Genomic DNA, 19,772 nt, shown 5'->3' on the forward strand with positions numbered 1-19,772 from the left:
GACTACATCGTCAGCTCCGTAGCGCATCGCGCAGAACCTCGGAATAGGGACGTACGGTAGTACATCCTCATACACTTGTGATGGCCCCCATGTCCGCACCGACCGCAGCTCATCCAAAGACCTTTGACACCTTGTCGACTGTACTGTCAGCCCATTTGCCCGATTTCAGAACAGAATCGAGATCGGCGCACCATATGACACAAATCCTTGCTGCGAGCCTACATCGCCGACACCACCAGAATCGTTTGCCCTTGACCCCAATATCTTCCAGGCTGCCAGTGGACTTGCGACACCGCTGACAATGGGCAATATGGGTGATCCCGCTATCTTGGGCATAGACCTCGAGCGAGAGGATCTGAGCGTACTTTCGGATGTAGGCGGATTGGAGGGGGAGGTGGGCTCGGTCGAGCATGTCTGCTCCTCAGCAATTGTCAGAGGACTTGCAGTGAGAACATACCGATGTAGGAGTGCACGACTCGCTCGGATCGTTTGGGCGGAAATGTCATGGTGGATGTACCGACGATGAGGAGGGTAGCAGCGAGCTGGACATCACCCTGCACATCAGCTGAATCTCATGGCGCATCACAAGGAAGGACTGACCTCATCAAGTGATGCCTCCCACCAGGTCATCAGCGGCCTACACCTTTCCGCCTTGTACACTTCCATCTCCTTATCCGCCTTGTCGTCCTTTCCCGCCTTTGCTTTCGTCCGGACCGCCACCACGGCGGGCCGCTTGGCCGCAAAGTCCCTCTTGATCGGCGTCGAAGTCGTATCGGGCTTGATCGACCCGCTAGATTTCCGCCTTGCTTCTTCATCCTTGGATCGCCGCCTCGACTCGACCTCCGTCCCTGCCCCACTCTTGTCCCCGCTGTCGTGCCTCGTTCCCCCAGTAGACTTGTCCCGACTATCACGTCTCGATCTACTCGTAGACAGCTGGATCACGCCAGTATCGCGCGCTGGGGACGGCTCCCGCGTGGTCATCTTGGAGCTGGTGGATTGGCTGGTACTGCTCGGAGCAGGGGCGGAGATCCCGTATGGATCTGGATAGTCAGAGTAGGTGGAAGAAGCGGAGGTATGAGCAGCCCGTTTCTTGTGTCTGGGGGGTGCGGGTTCTGGCGACTTGACGCGGTTAGGGGTCGAGGTGGATGTCGTAGGCCGTGATACGGTCAATGGAACGACGGTAGCGGTGGAGGACCGACCAGGAACGACGGTAGATACGGATGTGCGAGCTTCGCTTAGCCTCCGAACCTCATTATCGGGTGGCGCGAACGAGATGACCTTGTTGGATCTAAATGCCGCCGGTGTAGGTGAGTCGAGTAGCTCCTCTATACGCTCCGCATCCTCCCCCTCTCCATCATCCAGCCGGTTAAGACGGATCGCCTCGCCCCGACTGCTATACGAGGACGAGAGCGCCTGGGACCGCTGACCCGGGCTAGGCAGCTCAAAGCTCCCACCTCTTGGCGAGGTACTGACCGGTGACGGCGCCCTGTCCGGCGCGGATGGCAGTGGATGCGAGAAGATCTCCTCGTCAAAAGTCCGAGAGCCAGTTTTGGGCGTGACGGGTGGCGGAGGCGCAAACTCCTCGACGAGCGCACGGAGGAACCCCCATATTCTGGCATCATCCCTCCGTCCGCAGACCTCGGCGATTTCCGCATTCCACCGACATAGGTCTTCCGGCGAATCCCCCTCGATCCGGTATTGCTGCGCGAGGTAGATGAATTCGTCCGGGTCGGAATGGGGGATTTGGGTGAAACCGACAGCTTGGAGAGGGTCATATCGCGGGTCCGAGACAGCTTTGGGACGCTGTCCGACCTTGTCCCAATGATTGGCGTATTCTGGTTTCCTACGCGTCAGCCAACCCTTGGCTGTAGACTCACAGATCGTCGAAAGGTATTTCGCCAGCTTTGAACCTGTCCAGCCCGTACGCGACCTCGCCGTGCGAACTCCACGCTACCACCTGCCGCGGCACCCCCTCGAGTGGGATCGTCCGATCTCTCGTGTCCAACTGCGACAGCACACCATTCTGAAAGGCAGTGACGAGCGAGAGCGGATCGTCGCCCCAAGCAACATCGACCGCTGCGCCTTCCAGGCTCGGCAGGGCATACTTGGCGATGTAGTGCCGCCGGACATCCCATATCTCGATGTGGCCGTCGTCGTCCCCTGATGAGTCTCCTTCGGTATCGGATCCAGCACCGGCGGGCTGATACAGCGGGACGACGGCGAGTTCGGTCGGCCGGGAGGGCCGCCATGAAATCCGACGGACGGCGTGTGAAGTGTGGAGGGTGTGGATAGGGATTGGAGGGCGGTCCCACGTCTGCGACATGTCCCAGATCTCACGTCAGCGCTGTTAGGTAGTGGCTCACCTGCACGGTCCTATCTGCTCCTGCACTAGCCATCCAGCCTCCTGTCCCTCCACCATCGAGCGACTCTCCCTCCCACCCAGCTCTCCACTTCAGGTCCATCACTGGCTTGTTTCCGTGCGCGCCCCACACGGACCCGGTCGGACGAGGCGCCATTCGCATATCATACCGCTTGATGACGCCATTCTCGGTCCCAACCGCAAAGTGATGTGGATCGACCGAGGAGAAGGCGAGGGAGGTGACGGCCGCAGAGTGTTTGTAGTACTTTTTGGAAGTGGGCTCGCCTTCTCTCATGTCCTGATATCAGCTCTATCCGCTTGCATATACTTACCCAGAGTTTGGCGACGCCCTCGGTCGAGCCGGTGAGGAGGAGATGGCCGTATGACGGGGTCTGACACAGTCGGATACAGTTCATAGGTCGTGGGTGACCACCCGAGACGTCTCGTTCTGCCAAATCAGCGACAATTCAAGGGATTAAACCTCACCTAGCTTGTTCTTGACCAGGTCAAACAGCATAAAGTTCCCACTAGGCGTAGCGGTGGCGATCTTTCTATCGTACGCTACATGATCAGCAGCATCATACAGATCCTGAGCCACAATGACTTACATCCAGAGCCCCAGTCGATATCATTGACGCCCTTACTGACCGCCCAAGATCCCTTCCAGAGATTAGCCACCTCGGTGATGCTTGCTCCGCCCGGCCCACGAGCCAAAGGTTGAGCCTGGTTTCGACCTCGAGGACTGCCAGCTCGACCCGTCTGTGGCTGTACGCTCGGAGTTGTAGTCCCTCCGCTGGACGGCCGGGCGACGTGCAGTATCTTGAGGTCTGCGGATCAGCGCCGCCGAGTAACCTACAGGATTGAATGTACATTGCGGTCCACCAACAGCATACCGGTCTTCTGGGCCTTTACACATCGCACCTATCCTCTCCTTTCTCTTCCCTTGGCCTAGATTCGCTCTTACTCCCCTATCCCGCTCCCTATCCCTGCTCCCACTTTGCCCTCTGGGCCTGGGCGTTGCACCTCCACTTCTTCCCCCAGCACCATCGCTCACGTGCCGCAGGAGCTCGGGCCGGCGCGGTCGGCTCCCGCTCGAGTCTCGTCTGTCCCCAAAGCGAGAGGGAATGAATAGCCTGTCCGGAGCGGCGCCAAAGTGGGTCGCACGCGGGTCATCGTATATCTGCGGGGGGAGCGAAAGGTGCGCAGAGGCGCTCCGCTCATTGTACCCGTATGGGGAGCGTGGCCGGTCGAACGAGCCATCAACAGGTGAGGTAGAGACCGATACACTGCCCTGCGAGTCGCCAGACGCGCTTGGAATAGCTCTGCAGATCAGCGACGGCACTGAGGGTATGAAGAGATGAGTCGGAGGTGAGCGGTCGACACTCACGAAGAGAAGGCGGTAGTCAGACGATTCATTTCGGCGGAAGAGCCGAGTCAGGCTACTGTCCTACTCCAGGTATCATCTGAGCGACCAGCAGGAGACGGCCAGACAGGCTAGAATCAGATATGGATGGTAGATGTGCAAGGTGGGGAAGGTGGAGGTGCTTTGGTCCCGACCGACCGAAGAGCCGAGGAACGCGCCAAAGTTATTGATGTTCACCATACATCTTCGCTACTGCGCGATATAAATCTGCCGCTCTCTTCATGCGGTAGTACAGAGGTATGAGAGGCAGAAGAAGAATGGATGAGGTGAGCCCCGCTCAGAAGACTTGAATCGTCGAGGAGCTCGAGCTCATTCGCGCAGGGAGCAACCCCTCCACCAGATGCGAGGCCGAGCCTGAGCCGCTCCCATACCGGCGCGTCTAGCGAGGGTGACGCTGGAGACATCTCAATGGAGAGCGGCATGCAGGATATAGCGCTGGGTGGGCAGGAGAAAGAGGAGGTGCTCCAGGATGTCGGGCTCGAGTCCCCTCCGTCGAACGGGCTCAGCGGGATACCGAGCGCGCCTGTATCCCCCTCGCCTAAGCGCGGTGTCAGGCCGGCAGCTTTATACCTGGACGGGGACGAGGAAGGAGATATCACCTCTGCGGGATCGCCCGTGGCCTTGAGAAAGACTTCTGCGGTCGAGACACACGGGACCGAGGAAGGCCAGCACCCAAATCGCTCCATGATGTCCCCTCCTCTCTCGAGCCCAGCGCTACCATCGCCTGGTATACATAGCCTCACCCCATCCCCCGGATCACAATCAAGATCTGCATTCGCCTCCCCTATTCATCTCCCCTCTCCGACTACCCGGGTCCTCGCATCATCCTCGACGCTCGTCCTCGCATCATCCTCGACGCTCGCTCTCCCCCCATCTCCACGTACGCCCGGCTCGGACTCCCGGCGGTCCTACTTCTCCTCCTTGGCGCCCTCCCCTACTATCCCAGAGAACGAGTCCATCTCGCGCAAACCGCATGTTCCGGTGTCCGTGCCCATCTCCGCCACGAGCGAAGACAATGCCGCTGCTCAACCAGAAAGCGGGGAGGGAATGGCATTCGAGTCTATCCCACTGTCCAGTACGCCCCCGCAACCGACTACCTCGGCGCCATTGCCGTCTTCTCCCCGGGGAGCGCTCAATCCACCTTCCGGCAAGGACGGCAAGCGGCGCAGCTGGAATGGGTTCGGTGCGGCCAAGGGGGACAAAGCGAGCAAGCGGTCTAGCTGGATCAACGGGTCGTCCTCTTCCGGCGTGAATGGCGAGTCCACTGGCCCGCCTCTGCCTGTGGCAAAGAATGGCAGCTCAGAGGCGGTCATCGCTGAGGAAGCTGGATCGTCTGCTCCCGGGAACCCCGCCGAGCCTTCCGAAAAGCCCAGAATACACGCTCCTCCCGCCCATCCACATCCCTTCCCCCTCCCCTCCTCATCCCCCCTCTCTAGCGCCAACAAGCCCCTCCCCGCTCCCGAACCCATCGCAGGCCCATCCGGCGGAATAGGCGCGAAAGGTCTTTCCGCGTTTGAAAAGATCGTCAATCATACTCGACCCTCCCATCTTCCGCCTAAACCAAAAGACGAAGACGATACGCATTATCATCAATGGGAAGCGATGATGGCGCAGGCACGTGATCACGAGAAGGAGCGGCGGAAAGTCCAAGAAGCGAGGAGGATGGAGAAGGAGAAGAAGCTGGCGGCTGCCACGCCGGTGTGGGATGCCTTGCTGAATGATCCGGGATTCACCGTGGGGAAGGTCAAAGCGGATAAGGGGTTGAGAGAGATGTGGTTTGGCGGGGTGCCGGGGTATCTGAGAGGGAAGGCGTGGGGTCTGGCTATTGGCAACCCTCTTGCCTTGTCCAAGGGTGAGCTTCAAGGATTTCCAGACAAGGGTGGGTGCTGATCCGTAAGATGCCTACAAATCATACGTCGCTCGAGCCCGGAAAGCGCTTGACTCGGGCCGATTCCCAGATGCTATCCTGGAGCAGATCGAATACGATCTCGACAGGACACTACCCCAGCTCAAGCTGTTTGGGCGGACCTCGCCCATGCGCGCAGATCTCCACGAGTTTCTAGCTGCTTGGGTGGTATACAGATCTGACGAGGGTCTTGGATACGTATGTCCCGTGTTTTCGCCTGCTGAGGCCAGAGCTGACAACCCAGGCACCATACGTCTCGCAGATAGCCGCCATGCTCCTTCTGCCCTCCCCACCCGCATCGGCCTTTTTACAACTCTGTAATCTTCTCTCCCGCCCATGCCTCCGCGCTTTTGTCACCGAAACGAAGGACGAGATCGAGGCATTCTACCGGGTCTTTGAGAATCTCCAAGCCGACACGTTCCCAAAGATCTTTGCGAATTGCAGTAGTCTCGGATTGAGATTGCCAGAGGGGTATTTCAGGAGTATGTTGGTGGAGCAGGTACCGTTCGAGGCTTGCTGTCGATTATGGGATCAGGTGAGCCCATCTATCCAGTAGAAGGTCAGTGCTAATACCAGATCGTGCTTGATGGTGACGGATATATCTTCCGCTCGGCATTGGCCATCTTTGGCTTTTTAGAACCTAGGTGAGTCGATCGAAACGTCTCGAATAAGTCTGGGCTGATGACCAGACTACATTACCCGGACAAGAACGAGATCCTCTCGGTCCTTGAAGGTCGCAACAAAGCGACTCTCGCCATCACCGAGCGCGAGAAACAGCGAGCGCGGCTCAAGGGCGAAGCATTCGACGAGGAGCTCGATGGGAAGTTGAGCGTTTTTGGGCTGAATGAGGATGCTCTTTTTGATTGGTTGGCGACGGACGGGTGGAGGGAGTCGAGGTATGAGCGGCTGGTAGTCAGGGAGATGCCGGATTAGGGGGATCTTAGTGGAGGATTCATAGATGCACAATGTCACTCCGGGTATGAGGAATAGAAGTGGTTCATCTATCCCCCTCTCGTCTTTCCCTCTCACTATACCCACGAAAAGGAAGAGGAGCAGGGAGCGGCTAAGGAGGAAGACTTAAGGGGGGAGGAGGAACGAGCAGAGCCACGTGGATATTCGCCACCCGCTTCGCCTCGCTTACCGGCCAACCAACCAGCAGTCAGTACTCATTCATCGCCCCATCTACATCTCTTGTGTACATCGTCTCGCACATTATCACTCGCGCATTCTCGTCTCGGCAGCCTTGCAGGCGATAGAAGTACGTTGCGACCTGAGCAGATAGGCAAACGATAGACTACACGGGCGACCGGCGCAGCCATCTCGCCAAGCCCATAGTCAAGTATGTCTACCCACCTCCCTCCGAATCCTTGTGCAGCATGGCTAACCTCTCCTCCTCAGACACCTCTGCCTTCTCCTCTTTTCCCCCCCTATTCAGACTCCGCGCACCCCAGCACGGATCTGTGGCGTCGCCTCTCAGATCCCGCCGATCCTTTCTATCTTATCCCGACAAACATCATGTCTATCCTCTCTACCGCCTTTCCCATCGATCATCCACCCCCACCTCAGCCTTCATCCGCACCTAACCACACTCTCTCGCCCGGTGTACCCTCCTCGCTCAACTCGGCGCCCAGATCTCCCCAACTAGCCCACCTACCCGCCATGCAGCGGGTTATGAGTCAGGAATCTAACGGATCGGCAAATACGGCCACCCCGCCCGCCACGGCACCTAGCAATCTTATTGCTCCCATCTCCACAAACCTTCAGCCCTCATCCCCAGCTAGCGGATCTGCCGGGGTGAGCACGCCCAAAGCGCGCCAAGCGAGATTATCGGCGGAAGGCGGGTTAGCGCAGGATCTGGAGGAGCTGCAAGTCCGGTCGCCGATGGCTATGGCCGGCATGGATCCTGTCGGCGGTGCAGCCGCAGGTGGGGAGGACGACGGGATGGGCGTCACCATCCAGCAGCCCACACCAATCCACGCGGAGGAGGGCGACGTGGGCATGGCGGATGGAAGCGGGCACGGACACGAGCGGTCTTACTCTGGCTCTACCGAGTCCTCATCTTTCGGCAGCTTTGGCCAGCTCCCATCCCAATTTGGATCAGTCTACGGCGCGGAAGGCTTCGCGACTGCCCCCAGCCACGTCAGTCCGTACAATTACAATATGCCCAAAACGGATTCGCCCGAGTTCTCCATGACTCCAGCCGCGGCCGCCGCTATCGCTGCAGCTGACGAGGCAATCAAGCAGCTGAATGGGACATCTACGGTCTATCAGGGCTACCAAGGCGTCCCCTCCATCCCTGGTCCCCAACCACTACAACCACCAGGTACTATGCCCCTCGAGAACCCCTATCAGCTCCCGCGGGGATACGCCAACTTTGTCAAGCCCCAAAACAAGGACGATCCCGCGGGCGTCAGTCGGCAAAGCTCTACCTCGTCCTCCACCACCGAGGCGAGTACGAGCTCGGAGGAGAGCGATCTCTGTATCCCTCGGATAGAGTGGGTGGATAAGGATGTAGGTGTGGGAGCAGGGACGCCGCAGAGCTGGGCCAACGGCTTTTTCACCCCATATCAACCGCATCGGATCGCTCCGGGTGCTCCTGGATCGGGCGTCGGCGTCGCTGGCGGTACAGGCTCGCGCAAGGGGAGTAGTCCAGCCAGGATGCCTCCTCCAGCATCGACCAACCGGGTCTCGTCGCCCCGGAACAAGAATCTCGCATCACCCACTGCCGGTCCGTCTCAGCCCGCCCTTCCCGTTGGCGCCTCGGCGCACACCCCATCCGGTCTCGGCCAATCTTCGGCGTTGCCCACCGGAATTGCTCCGGAGGCGATGGACGAGGACGACGATGACCAAACAATCGGTCAGCGTGACAAATCCCCAACGTCCGATTCGAGCCATTCGTCCCAGTCTGGTCTGGATTTGTTGCTCCGGGCCGTGACGCACAGCTCAAACGGCAAGGACATGGGCGAAGATCACGCGCCGGCCCCGGCGCTGCCGCAGTCTCCGCCCGTACACGAAGGCAAGGGGAAGCGGAAAGCAGGATCCGAGGCTGTGGATCAATGGCGGAATTCAGGGATCCCAACGGGTGTCGGGGCAAAAGGCAAGGGAGCCAAAGTGCGCCTCAGGGTACCAAGGGAGGATACTACGTCTACCGAGCCGGAAGTCCCGCTCGCGGGTCCACCGAGCAAGAAGCGGCGGCGAAGCAGTGCGGTGGATGAAGAGACACACATTGATCCCTCGTTGAGGGACGATGGAGGACAGGTGGAGCATAAACCTCATAGTCATGCGCAGACGTACGCGCCACTAGAGGAGGAAATGGAGGAAGAGTCGTCTGAGCCGGATGATGGCGCGAGCGAGGGGGACTCGGAGTACGGTGGGGATGGGAAAGTGAAGAAGGGGGGTGCGGGCGCTGCAAGGGGGAGAGGCGGAGCGAAGCGCGCAGTCAGGGGCCGGGGCAGTGCTTCGCATAATGCAACGGCGGGGTCGTCAAAGGGCGGAACGCCAGCGGCGAGTGGCGGGAAGAGGGGGAAGAAGACGGATAGTCCCAGTGCGGCGGTCAAGGGGGCGAGGAGGGAGAGTGCGGCGGCTCAAATGGGGATTATGGTTGCGAATGGGGTTCAATGTGATTATACCAATCCTCTACCTGTAAGTTACCCTCCTGTTTGCGTATGGGTCAGACTTTGAGCTGACGCTGCAGCCATACAACAGATGCCAAGACGTCTTTACCCGAAAATACGATCTTCCGCGACATATGGCTCGGCATGCCCGACGGGAGGGCGAACTGGTATATGAGGGGAAACTCGCAGCGGACAAGGCGCTCTTATGGGCCACTATCAAGGATAGGCCAAAGGTTTCGTGTGAGCACTGTGGGGAGAGCTTTACAAGGTGGGTCTTTTTCGCCCCTTAGTGTATATGAAGGGACAAGTCGCTGACGTTTCAGGATGGACGCGCTCAAGCGGCATCAGGCAAAGCAACATCACTAGTCCCCTCGAACTGCGAAGCCCGACGGATAATGGAATTACGAGCGGTTGGCATGGGGACCGGCCGGCGAGTCGCAGCGCGATAGGGAGAGATCGAGGGGCGGCATTCTTGCGAGACGAGGGGCCGGGGGAAGTTGTATCTTGTGCAAAGTCGAGAAAGATGATGAAGGGGTGATATATACGTTGTAGGGACGAAGGACGAGTAGCAGATGTAACGACATGATATGCGCGGTTGGCGAGACTGCATACATCCTAGCCAGCGCGCGCCGTGACCAGCCGACCGCAGCAATACTTTCTATATCTAAGTCTATAGCGTGTCCATGAACCAAGATTACAAAGCTCTTCTAGGCACCCAACCCCCTCACCCTCCCCTGGATCAGCGCTATCGGTCGGTGCGCAGCTTCCATCGTCCACCGTCCAGCTTCCAGCGTCCAACCTCAATACTCCTCAGACTGCGGCGCGCTCTTCCTATACCTATCCGCCCGTAACGCCTGCATCGACGCGATATTATATCTCAGCCCGACCTGTTTGAGCGCCTGCACGACGATCTCAACCTCCGTCTCGATCGGTCCCGCAGCTGCTGGCATCAGCAGCTCCTCTTCTCATTCCCACTCCCACTGAACATCGGCCCCCACCGGAGTTGGACTAGACAAGAGGGACGTACCTGCATGTTCACCGACCACATGTAAGCGCTTAACCTCCCTTATTAGGATCTTGACAAGGAAGGACCATATCATCGTGATGAAGACGTCCATCTCCGCATACGAGTCGTCCTTGATGACGACTTGGATGGTCTCGACGAGCCGGCGGGCGACGTTCACGGCGAGGGTGTTGTCGGCTGTGAAGCAGAAGACGTCGAAGAGGAACATCCAGGAGCAGCCGATTACAAAGTGCTAGTTGATCAGCGACCGCGACCAAGAAGCGCAAACGACCAGACAAAATTGAGCTCTGACTCACCAGAGTGACAGCCTCTTTTCTTCGCCCTGGGACCGTATGCCACAGCCCCAACCCGCCATCCCAGACCTCCCAATTCGTCTGCCGCTCACTAGGCAGGTCCGCCTCCATCTGCAACAACGCCTGCCGGACCTGCTCGTACGCCCTCGGCGTACGGACCTTGGCCGTCTTGGTCCATCCCAATGCCGCCTCGTCCTCGCTCTGCCCCGACCCATTTGAATTTGCAGATCCGGTCCCAATACCAGAGCCCGATGGTGAATGCCCCGTACTGCTTTGGCCAACCGCTGCGAGGTTTTGAGCCCGCAGGAAGTCGTCAATAGCCACCCCAGCGGAGTGGCCATCGCCACCGCCACCGCGACTGGAGCGCGAGGCGAATGAGGCGAACGAAGTGTCCCATCCGGGCTCAGGAGGGAGGTACATCAATTTCGAGGCGCGCTCGAGGATGCTCAGTGCGCGGAGGTGGAGGATACCGAATGAGGATGGGGCGTACGGGTCGAGTGTGGGTCGGGGGCGGTCAGGGTAGGGAGAGGGGCGCCAGACGGCCGACATGGTGATGTCGTCTCGTTCAGAGACGAGGCCCTATCACATTAGCTCTCTCGCTCAATCCTTTCATCGTTTGAGTGGGATTTATAGGACTTACCAGCTCGTACTCGTGCAGCGGCTTCGGGAAGGGCGTACTGATAATCTCGTCTGGGATAGCGACGGGCCATTGGGCCGAGATGGCTCCACACCGGTCAACAGTATATACCGCCCAGCTATCCCATGAGCTCTTGCTCCACCTCCGCCGCTGACAATTTGAGCAGGACTGAACTCACAACGCCCAGATTCTCTCCCCGAGATCGATAGCATCCAAAGGCGGACCAAGCACATACGCTCGTTGACGCATCAGCGCGCCCATATCCGCTCGCCGGTCGTACGGCTGCTCCGGGACTTTGAAGACGCTCGATGGGATCTGGTGCAGACCGCAGCTCAGCGCAAGTCTGCAGTATCAGCGATTGCTCTGGTAGTCGAGAATGCTCGCAGAGAGGCTTACCGAGCAGCCATACCCGTCATCATATACCCTTCGTGGTACTTTGCCAGCCCGTACTTGTAAACCGCTAGCATAGTCGCTGCGCGCGTAGCGTCAAGGAGCCGGTCCGCCATCGAGACGGACTCTTCGAGTTTGGTCAACGCGATCTGGTAGAAGTGGTGCTCGAGGGCTCGAATGGGCGGGTGGGTCGATGCGCGCGAGGCGAGGAGGTACATCGTGTATAGAAGACAGGGGTGGGGACGTTTCAGCGGAGGGAGTGACAGGCTGGATCGTCAGCTATGGCAGAACGTGAACAAGGGCTCTTAGCTCACCTAGCTAGAAAACGGGGAATTTGGAATTCCTGTCCGACAATCTTCATTCCCGCAAAGAACAAGTCCAGCCTGGAGGTCAGCTAGATCCGAAAGTATCCGGGGAAGATAGCTCACAAATGATCCCTCGCAACAGTAGGCAGATCCGCCGCGTCAAACCACCCACCCACCATCGGCAGACTATCGAACGCTGGGTCATACGTCGTATCGTCCGCTCCTGACCGAGACGCCATCGCCAACCCGAACGTCTTGGTCTGGGCTCGAGGCGGCTTGTCTTGTATCGCGTTCGGATCCGAGCAGTCCATACCAAAGTAGGGTGAGGAGGATGAGTGGTTGTTCGACGAGGGAGTAGATTGGGATGATGGGAAGGGTTGATATCCCGGTCCAGCTGGAGGTGCATGCGATGAGGGAACGGAAGGTCCGGCCGAGAATGACGAGTGGGTGCTGGATGAGGGGAAGCTGTTGCTGTTGCCGTTGCTGGTACCAGGGTCGAGGAGGATGGGTGGACTGGTGTGGGTGGCGCCATGGGTGGGAGCAGGGTCGAAGAAGTTGGAAGGAGTGGGGTTTGTGAAGAGCTCAAAGAGAGCGGAATCGTCCAGCTCGTCAGAGACAGTCGTTTTGTACTGCATGGACGAGGGATTTGACGCTTGCGCCGGGACGGGCGGAGCTGGAGCGGAACCATTGGATTGTCCGAACGGCGCAGCGAATGGGTCGCTACCCGTCGAGGTATCCGCTAATGTGCTGATCAGATTCATGAAGTTTGGATCGAGCATGGAAAAGTCGAACGTGTCCTCGATGGATATATCGGTGTTGTTGAATTGGGGGAAGAAGGAGGTTGATGGGGCTTGCGAAGGGCGGAAGCCGCCGCTGGGGCCAGGCGCGGCCATATCGTTACCAGCGAAGATATTCGAGAAGTCGATTGGAGGCCCTTGTGGGTGTGGAAAGCCATTCCCTGGCAGAGCAAAGTCGCTGCTCCCTCCGCTCCCCATTCCAACCCCGCCTTTGCTTCCCATCCCCGACCCCGACCCATTCCTCGAGGGGCCTGCCTTTCCTCCCCCAAGCATCGCCTCTAATTCCGCCACCTTCTCCTCCAGCTGCTTCACCCTGCTCACGGGCTTGCCCGTATCATACACACATTCCCTCCTGAGCTTCTTACAGTGTTCGCAGGTGGACGGACCGCCTGAACACCTGATCCGCCGTTTGCGGCAGTAAAGGCACGCGTCGCCCCGCTTGAGCGTCTTGGATGAGTCCCCGCCGGTAGCATAGGACTCGTCTGCGGCTGTATCTTTTGGCATAGCGCCTATGTCAAGGGTAAGGTGAAAGGGACGATGGCGAGGCGAGGAATGCGGTGTCTAGTCCGCCCGAGCTCGGACCCAACTCGCCCGCTCCGATAAGGTTATTTAGTTACGTCATAGCACTGATACGAGCATGACGTGGCGCCAATCGCGTCTACTCCAAGCTCAAACACCATCTATCCCTATCTCTGCCTTGCCCACCGTTGCATCTACCTCACCATGAGCGAGCAATACCAGAAGAAGGAGCTCCTGGAGCTCATGGCGACTGGAGGGAACAGACGTGAGTCTTCCCAAAGAATCAGGGCGCGGAACGTTCCGAGGGGTTTTGGGCGCTGTCTCCTGCAAACCTCTTCCCCCTCCTAGCATTCTAGAGGTACAGGCTGACGCTGTAGGTTGTGTAGATTGCGGTGCTCCCAGCCCACAGTGGGCGTCTGTCTCGTATGGTACCTTTGTGTGCCTCGAGTGCTCTGGCATCCACCGAGGTGAGCTCACTTACCGCGACCTCGAGAGTGGAATCACTGGAGGCCCAAGAAGCGATAGCCGTGAGGAAGACGCTGATAGCAGGATTCGGAGTCCACATCTCATTCATTAGATCGATCACTATGGACAAGTGGAAGGATCTCGAAAGGCTCAAGATGAAGGTGAGTCTTGCTTCTGAGCTAGTATCTGGTCAGAACCAAGCTGACGATCTAGCTTGGCGGGAACGATAAATTCCAGTCGTTCATGGAGAACTACGGGGCCGATGGCGGCTACACCAAAGGTATGGATATCAAGGAGAAGTATCATTCTTGGGCAGCTGCTCAGTATCGGGACAAGGTGAGATGACTCTTCCTCTCCAGTGATTGAGCTGACAACCTAGCTCACCGCGGCCTGTGCCGATCCGCCACAAGAATGGTCCCCCTCTCCCCGGCCTGCCGACTTTCAGATGCCCTCCCGCCCCGCCTCGGCTCAGGCCACGCGCAAGTCCCGCGCTGGAGCTGGAGCAGGCGTCGGATCTTCCCTCAATCCCGCGTCTCGCTCCGTCACGCCCCAGCCTCCCGCGGGGAGCGGCAATGAAGCCTTTTTCGAGCGGATGGGCAACGCCAACTCTTCTCGTCCCGCGGACCTCCCTCCGTCCCAAGGAGGCAAGTATGCGGGTTTCGGATCTACGTACGAGCCCGAACCCCTCCACCCTGCTGCGTACGGTACGAGCAGCCACGCCGTTCCTACTCTTGGAGAGTTACAGGCGAACCCCCTCGGTGCGCTCAGTAAAGGCTGGGGACTGTTTTCATCGGCGGTAGCCACTTCCGCGCGCGAGATCAACAACACGGTCGTCCAGCCCGGTGTGGCTCGAGCGGCGGATCTCGCTTCTACCGTCGGAAGCTCCGCCACTACCCGCTCTACCGCGGGCGGGGAGCATGGACAGGGGCAGCTTGACTGGCAGTCGTATCTCAACACAGGGCTCCAAGGGGCCAAAGCAGCCACAACGTGGGCCGGGCAGAGAGCCAACGAAGGTTGGAGCGCCGCGAACGAGCTGGCAAAGGAAAAGGGGGGCGTGGATCTCAATGAACAGCTGGGCAAGCTGGGCATTGCGGGTGGAGGTGGGCATGGCGGACGCAATGGGACGGGAATGGGGTATGGGAATCTCGATAGGGCGGAACATGGAGAGCAGGGGGGTTATAAGGACGATTTCTTTGACGAGTGGGATGATGCGCCAGGGTCAGGGAGTCATCTGGGCGGCAGCGGCGGAGCGGCAGGGTCGGCGTCAGGTGCAGGTGCGGCGGGCGGGGCCAAGGTGCAAGGACAGGCAGCGGGGAGGCCGAGAAAGGATAGTTGGGGCAAGGAGGATGATGAGTGGAAGGATTTCTAGGGTGGTCTCTCTTTGAGGATATGGTTTGTACTCTTGCTGGATGATACCCCTTGCTCTATTTGCTCGGCCATTGTCAGGCCTGCTCCCATGCAGCTGGCGGATAGTTGCTACAGGCATAACGCGTGTATCAGATTTCGGGAGCAATTTAACCTGAAACGTGATCCGTGCGTCTAGTGACGTAATTTGCGTCTGGAACGGGTGGAAACCTTAAATCCCTCCGATGGGCTCGCCACTCTGGCCAAAGTCGCTTATTGTTCGTCCACAACCGTCTATAATCTCATCTATTCCCCTTGTATAAAGGCCAAGACGGCCGCCGCTTCCATCTGTCTCTGTATGATACCCAGAATTCGACACTCGCTGCCGATTCGGAACCTCACTCGAACGAGGATCTCGCCCACGAGTCGCTTTCCACCCAGTCGATCAACCTCTTCTCTCATCAGACCTGCCCAGCCCAGATCCGTTCTGCCAGGCTCCACTACCGCAGGTGCGCCAGCTCCTATCCGATCTCTATACCGGAACCTCGCGACCGCAGTAGAAATGTACGTCTCCCCTTTCACCGACCCAGAGGGGAAGCAGCCAACGCAACAGCGATGCTCCTCCCCTCCCTCCTCACCGGACTTATCGCTTACTTCCTCAGCCCGAACCCCTCCGCACCCCTCTTCCCACCTATCCACCTACCCGCTTCGCCCCTCATGTCGAACCCCTTTCCCCCCGTGCCCGCCATCCCCAAGGCGGACGGCCCCGTCAACCTCCATCTCCCACCCACGGATGATCGCGTCCACAAGTACTTTACACTTCCGAACGGGATGGAGGTGATTGTCGTATCGGATCCGAAAGCCGATAAGGCGGCCGCGGCGATGGATGTAGGTGTGGGGCATCTGAGCGATCCGGCCGATCTGCCCGGTTGTGCTCATTTCTGGTAAGTCGATCAAGATAATGAGAGTATCCAGAGCTGATAGTGTAGCGAACATCTGTTGTTCATGGGTACCAAGACCTTCCCTTCGGAGAATGAGTACTCGGCGTACCTGTCCAAGAACAATGGTCACTCAAACGCGTGGACAGCTATGACCAGCACCACCTATTTCTTCGACGTCGGCGCGGACGCGCTCGAGGGTGCTCTCGACCGATTCTCGGGCTTTTTCTACGAGCCCCTCTTCAACGAGGTACGTCTAGCCTAGCCTACCCTCCATTGGCTCTCGCTGATTCCCAGGACTGTACGGAGCGCGAAATCAAAGCCGTCGACTCGGAGCACAAGAAGAATCTTCAAAATGACATGTGGCGATTCTTCCAGATGGAAAAGCACGTCTTCCGCGAGGACCACCCATACCACAAGTTCGGGACGGGCAACTACGAGACCCTCTGGTCTAGGCCCAAAGCGGACGGCCGGGACCCGCGGCAACAGCTCATCGAATGGTGGAAGAAGTATTACTGCGCGAGGCGGATGAAGTTGGCAGTCAATGGCAAAGAGGACGTAGAGACTTTGGAAAAGTGGGTGCGGGAGCGGTTTGAGCGGGTGGAAGTCAGGAGCGAGGGGTCGCCGCCGGTCGGTGTCGAGGGAGTGAGGATTGCATTTGATGAGTCTCCGATGGGTCCTGAACAGATGGGCGTGAGTGATCCAGGAGATAGGTTGTGGATGGAGCTGATGGATAGGTCATCACGTTCGCTCGGCCCGTCAAGGACAATCGAGGATTGGAGATTACATTCCCGTTCCCCGACCTTACGCATTTATACAAGTCCAAGCCGACCAACTACATCACGCATTTCCTCGGGCACGAGGGCAAGGGCTCGGTATTGAGCTACCTCAAGAGCAAGGGGTGGACCAACTACCTCCGAGCGGGGATGGCGCACGGTGTGGCCGGGTTTGACTTTTTCAAAGTCACCGTCGACCTCACCCCTGAGGGTTTGCGTGAGTCTCTCACATCCTCGCTGTATTAATCCCAGGCTGACCGCCAGAACACTGGAACGACGTCGCCCTCGTCATCTTCAAATACATCTCCCTCCTTCGCTCCGCCCCACCCTCTTCCCTCATCTTTGAAGACCTCAAGCAAATGGCCGAAATCTCCTTCCGGTTCGCCGAGAAGCACAAGCCCGACATGTACTGCGTTGAGCTCACGGCGGGGATGCAGGATCCCGTCCCGCGCGACCGGATCATCTCTGCCAAATGGCTCATCGAGGAGTATAACCAGGAAGAGTTGGAAAGCACGCTGCTGTACCTCGACCCCCGGAAGGCTGCTATTGGCGTCACGTCCAGAGAGCTGCCCAAGGGCGTGGAGGGGACTTTCGATCTCAAGGAGCCGATCTATGGAACGGAACATAAGCGCGTGCGCGTGAGCGACGAGTTTATGAAGGAGGTGAGCTTGGGCGTGTGGTGACATAGTACGGCTGACGCTGACTCTTAGGCTATGACAGGTGCTGTACCGGGCGATCTCAAGCTGCCGGGTCCTAACCCATTCATCCCCAAAGAGCTGGATGTGACCAAGTTTGACGTCGCAACTGTTCGTTGCCTCCCTTTCTCCCTTGCTCAAGCTCAGCTGACATGCAGCCCGCCCTCCGCCCCGAACTCCTTCGCAACACCCCGCTCTCTCGTCTCTGGTACAAGCGTGACGACACCTTCTGGCTTCCCAAAGCCAACATCGATGCCAAACTCACCTCTCCCCTTTTTACAACTTCCCCGCGCAACGCCGTGCTCACGTCGCTCTTATGCGAGGTCTTCACCGACGCAGGTACGGAGGACGTGTACGATGCTGAGCTCGCCGAGTTGTACTTCCGTGTCTATGCGGGCGGGGATTATATCGGGATCACGACGAGGGGGTTCAGCGACAAGCTGTCGGTACTGAGCGAGCGGATGCTGGGGAAATTGGTCAAGCTTGAGATTGACCCGGAGAGGTTCAGGGAGATTATCGATCAGGTCAGTTGCGGAATCTGGTGCGCGGAAAAGGGACGGAGCTGACGGGATAGCTGAAATTGATGTGGGAGAACTTTAAGTTGGGGGAACCGTATCGCCAGGCTGGGTTCTGGGATTCTTATGCTACCAGCGAGGTGGCGTGGACTCAGGCTGAGAGGTTGGCGGAGCTGGATCGTGAGTTGGGTTAGCTATATTGTGGCATGACCTGATTCGTAGATATCTCACCCGCGGACGTCCAGGCTTTCGCCAAGGAGGTGTTCCAGCGGACGTACATCGAGACTCTGGTTCACGGCAACACCACACCGGAGGTGAGCATTGCCATCAGGATGTAAGAGAAGAGCTGACAATTAGGGCGCCAAGTCCATGCAAGACATGATTGAAAGTACCCTGTCTCCTCGACCGATCACTGAGACGGAGAAAAACGGCCACCGCTCGCTCATCGTCCCCGTCGGGAACCACGTCCTCTCCCTCCCTCACCCCAACCCCGCCGAAGTCAGTAATGCGATCATCTACCACGTCCATATCGGGGACCCGGACAACCAAGCCCTCCGGACCCGCCTCAACATGTTTGACCAGATCGTACATGAACCAGCCTTCGACCAGCTTCGGACCAAGGAGCAATTGGGCTATATCGTCCAGACGTCAGTCAGTTCCCGGGTCGGCTCGCTCGGCTGGAAAGTCCTCATCCAGAGCGAAAGGGATCCGGTGTATCTCGAGACGAGGGTGGACTCGTTCCTTGCTCAGGCAAAGGTGTTGCTCGAGGGTCTGTCGGAGGAGGAGTTTGATCGGCATAGGTCGAGTCTGATTGCGAAGCGGGAGGAGAGGCCGAAGAATCTGGGTGAGGAGTCGAAGCGATACTGGGCTAGAGTGGCGGATAAGACGTATGAATTTGGGCGGCGTAAGTGGTTCGAATGCCAGAGACGCTGGGCAATTTGAGCTGACTGTTTAGGTCAAGCGGAAATTGAAGAATTGCGCAAAACGACCAAAGCAGACGTCATTTCCCTCCTTACGGACCTTATTGCTCCTACCTCCCCCACCCGGTCCAAGCTCTCTACACACCTCAAATCCACCTACTCTGGCGTCAAATTCGACATGGCATCGGCCCAACCCCTCGTGGCGGGCTTTATGAAGCACAATGTCGCCGTCGATCAGTCGGCCATGGGTGCCCTCATGGCGTCCGCGCCGGACCTGCAAAAAGTAAAGGACTTTGCGCTGGCGGCTGTGGATAAAGCGGCGGGGTTGGCGGAGGCGGCCGGTATGGAATTGAGGGAGATGATTGGGGGGTTGAAGGGCAAGGAGGCTACGGCGAGCACTGGGGCGGATGGGGCAGGGGAGGACAAGTTGGATGAGAAGACGGTGTGGATCAGGAATCAGGAGGAGCTGTTGAGCTTCAAGGCGGGGCTGAGGGGGAGTAAGGCGCAGATGCCGGTGGAGCCTATCGAGGTGGGTTCGGCGAAATTGTAAGATGAGAATGGGGGAATAGAATCCTAGAATCCATATCTGGGGAAAGTGAACATATGCAGCCTCATCTCATGGCTGGCATGACGACGACCAAGCGCGCCTCTCGGGCAGACGCTTCGAGACAGGCCGGTCATCCTTGGCGCAATATGGCCGGCGAGGTCTGGAGGTCAGAAGGGAGTTACGTCATACCTCCGTTGCACGAGCTGCAAGCTTAAGCTGCAGTGTACGATATCGCGGTGGGTCAGGCTTTAGACTGACCACTTCAAATCCTCTAAGAGATATTGGATTTTCGCTTTGACTTCGCT

At 58.4% G+C, this 19,772-nt stretch overlaps 7 protein-coding genes across 7 annotated transcripts; 4 read left to right on the top strand and 3 right to left on the bottom strand.

The window, feature by feature from the left end:
* Positions 1 to 2: 2 nt before the first annotated feature.
* On the bottom strand, positions 3 to 2,323 carry MKK02DRAFT_21700 (uncharacterized protein; the record flags this gene model as incomplete). The annotated part of the gene is made up of 6 exons (XM_053086452.1): positions 3 to 138; positions 192 to 417; positions 458 to 554; positions 601 to 802; positions 965 to 1,843; positions 1,878 to 2,323. The coding sequence occupies 6 exons, from the start codon at positions 2,321 to 2,323 to the stop codon at positions 3 to 5; spliced, it is 1,986 nt and encodes a 661-aa protein (XP_052948603.1).
* A 10-nt stretch (positions 2,324 to 2,333) lies between these two features.
* MKK02DRAFT_21963 (WD40-repeat-containing domain protein) lies at positions 2,334 to 3,775 on the bottom strand (the record flags this gene model as incomplete). The annotated part of the gene is made up of 6 exons (XM_053086493.1): positions 2,334 to 2,657; positions 2,692 to 2,807; positions 2,846 to 2,920; positions 2,968 to 3,186; positions 3,230 to 3,681; positions 3,747 to 3,775. 6 exons carry the CDS (start codon positions 3,773 to 3,775, stop codon positions 2,334 to 2,336), a joined length of 1,215 nt encoding a protein of 404 aa, XP_052948604.1.
* Positions 3,776 to 4,829: 1,054 nt separating this feature from the next.
* Positions 4,830 to 6,621, top strand: MKK02DRAFT_22018 (rab-GTPase-TBC domain-containing protein; the record flags this gene model as incomplete). Its single annotated transcript, XM_053086500.1, has 5 exons — positions 4,830 to 5,634; positions 5,681 to 5,886; positions 5,933 to 6,223; positions 6,265 to 6,332; positions 6,378 to 6,621. The coding sequence occupies 5 exons, from the start codon at positions 4,830 to 4,832 to the stop codon at positions 6,619 to 6,621; spliced, it is 1,614 nt and encodes a 537-aa protein (XP_052948605.1).
* Positions 6,622 to 7,347: 726 nt separating this feature from the next.
* MKK02DRAFT_21684 (uncharacterized protein) lies at positions 7,348 to 9,668 on the top strand (the record flags this gene model as incomplete). Its single annotated transcript, XM_053086448.1, has 6 exons — positions 7,348 to 7,593; positions 7,651 to 8,278; positions 8,342 to 8,799; positions 8,842 to 9,330; positions 9,383 to 9,570; positions 9,626 to 9,668. 6 exons carry the CDS (start codon positions 7,348 to 7,350, stop codon positions 9,666 to 9,668), a joined length of 2,052 nt encoding a protein of 683 aa, XP_052948606.1.
* Positions 9,669 to 10,102: 434 nt separating this feature from the next.
* On the bottom strand, positions 10,103 to 13,252 carry MKK02DRAFT_22115 (uncharacterized protein; the record flags this gene model as incomplete). The annotated part of the gene is made up of 9 exons (XM_053086520.1): positions 10,103 to 10,242; positions 10,330 to 10,558; positions 10,623 to 11,198; positions 11,260 to 11,374; positions 11,435 to 11,599; positions 11,653 to 11,913; positions 11,961 to 12,029; positions 12,075 to 12,211; positions 12,371 to 13,252. 9 exons carry the CDS (start codon positions 13,250 to 13,252, stop codon positions 10,103 to 10,105), a joined length of 2,574 nt encoding a protein of 857 aa, XP_052948607.1.
* Positions 13,253 to 13,471: 219 nt separating this feature from the next.
* On the top strand, positions 13,472 to 15,101 carry MKK02DRAFT_31143 (uncharacterized protein; the record flags this gene model as incomplete). The annotated part of the gene is made up of 5 exons (XM_053088222.1): positions 13,472 to 13,532; positions 13,645 to 13,734; positions 13,817 to 13,893; positions 13,946 to 14,068; positions 14,112 to 15,101. The coding sequence occupies 5 exons, from the start codon at positions 13,472 to 13,474 to the stop codon at positions 15,099 to 15,101; spliced, it is 1,341 nt and encodes a 446-aa protein (XP_052948608.1).
* Positions 15,102 to 15,434: 333 nt separating this feature from the next.
* Positions 15,435 to 19,470, top strand: MKK02DRAFT_35780 (putative A-factor processing enzyme; the record flags this gene model as incomplete). Its single annotated transcript, XM_053089262.1, has 11 exons — positions 15,435 to 15,640; positions 15,739 to 16,020; positions 16,066 to 16,264; positions 16,312 to 16,707; positions 16,752 to 17,007; positions 17,055 to 17,452; positions 17,644 to 18,009; positions 18,060 to 18,180; positions 18,223 to 18,314; positions 18,358 to 18,904; positions 18,956 to 19,470. The coding sequence occupies 11 exons, from the start codon at positions 15,435 to 15,437 to the stop codon at positions 19,468 to 19,470; spliced, it is 3,378 nt and encodes a 1,125-aa protein (XP_052948609.1).
* Positions 19,471 to 19,772: the final 302 nt, after the last annotated feature.

Source organism: Dioszegia hungarica, assembly GCF_025882075.1.
Source record: "Dioszegia hungarica strain PDD-24b-2 chromosome Unknown MKK02contig_5, whole genome shotgun sequence".
Classification (NCBI taxonomy): Eukaryota; Fungi; Basidiomycota; class Tremellomycetes; order Tremellales; family Bulleribasidiaceae; genus Dioszegia; species Dioszegia hungarica.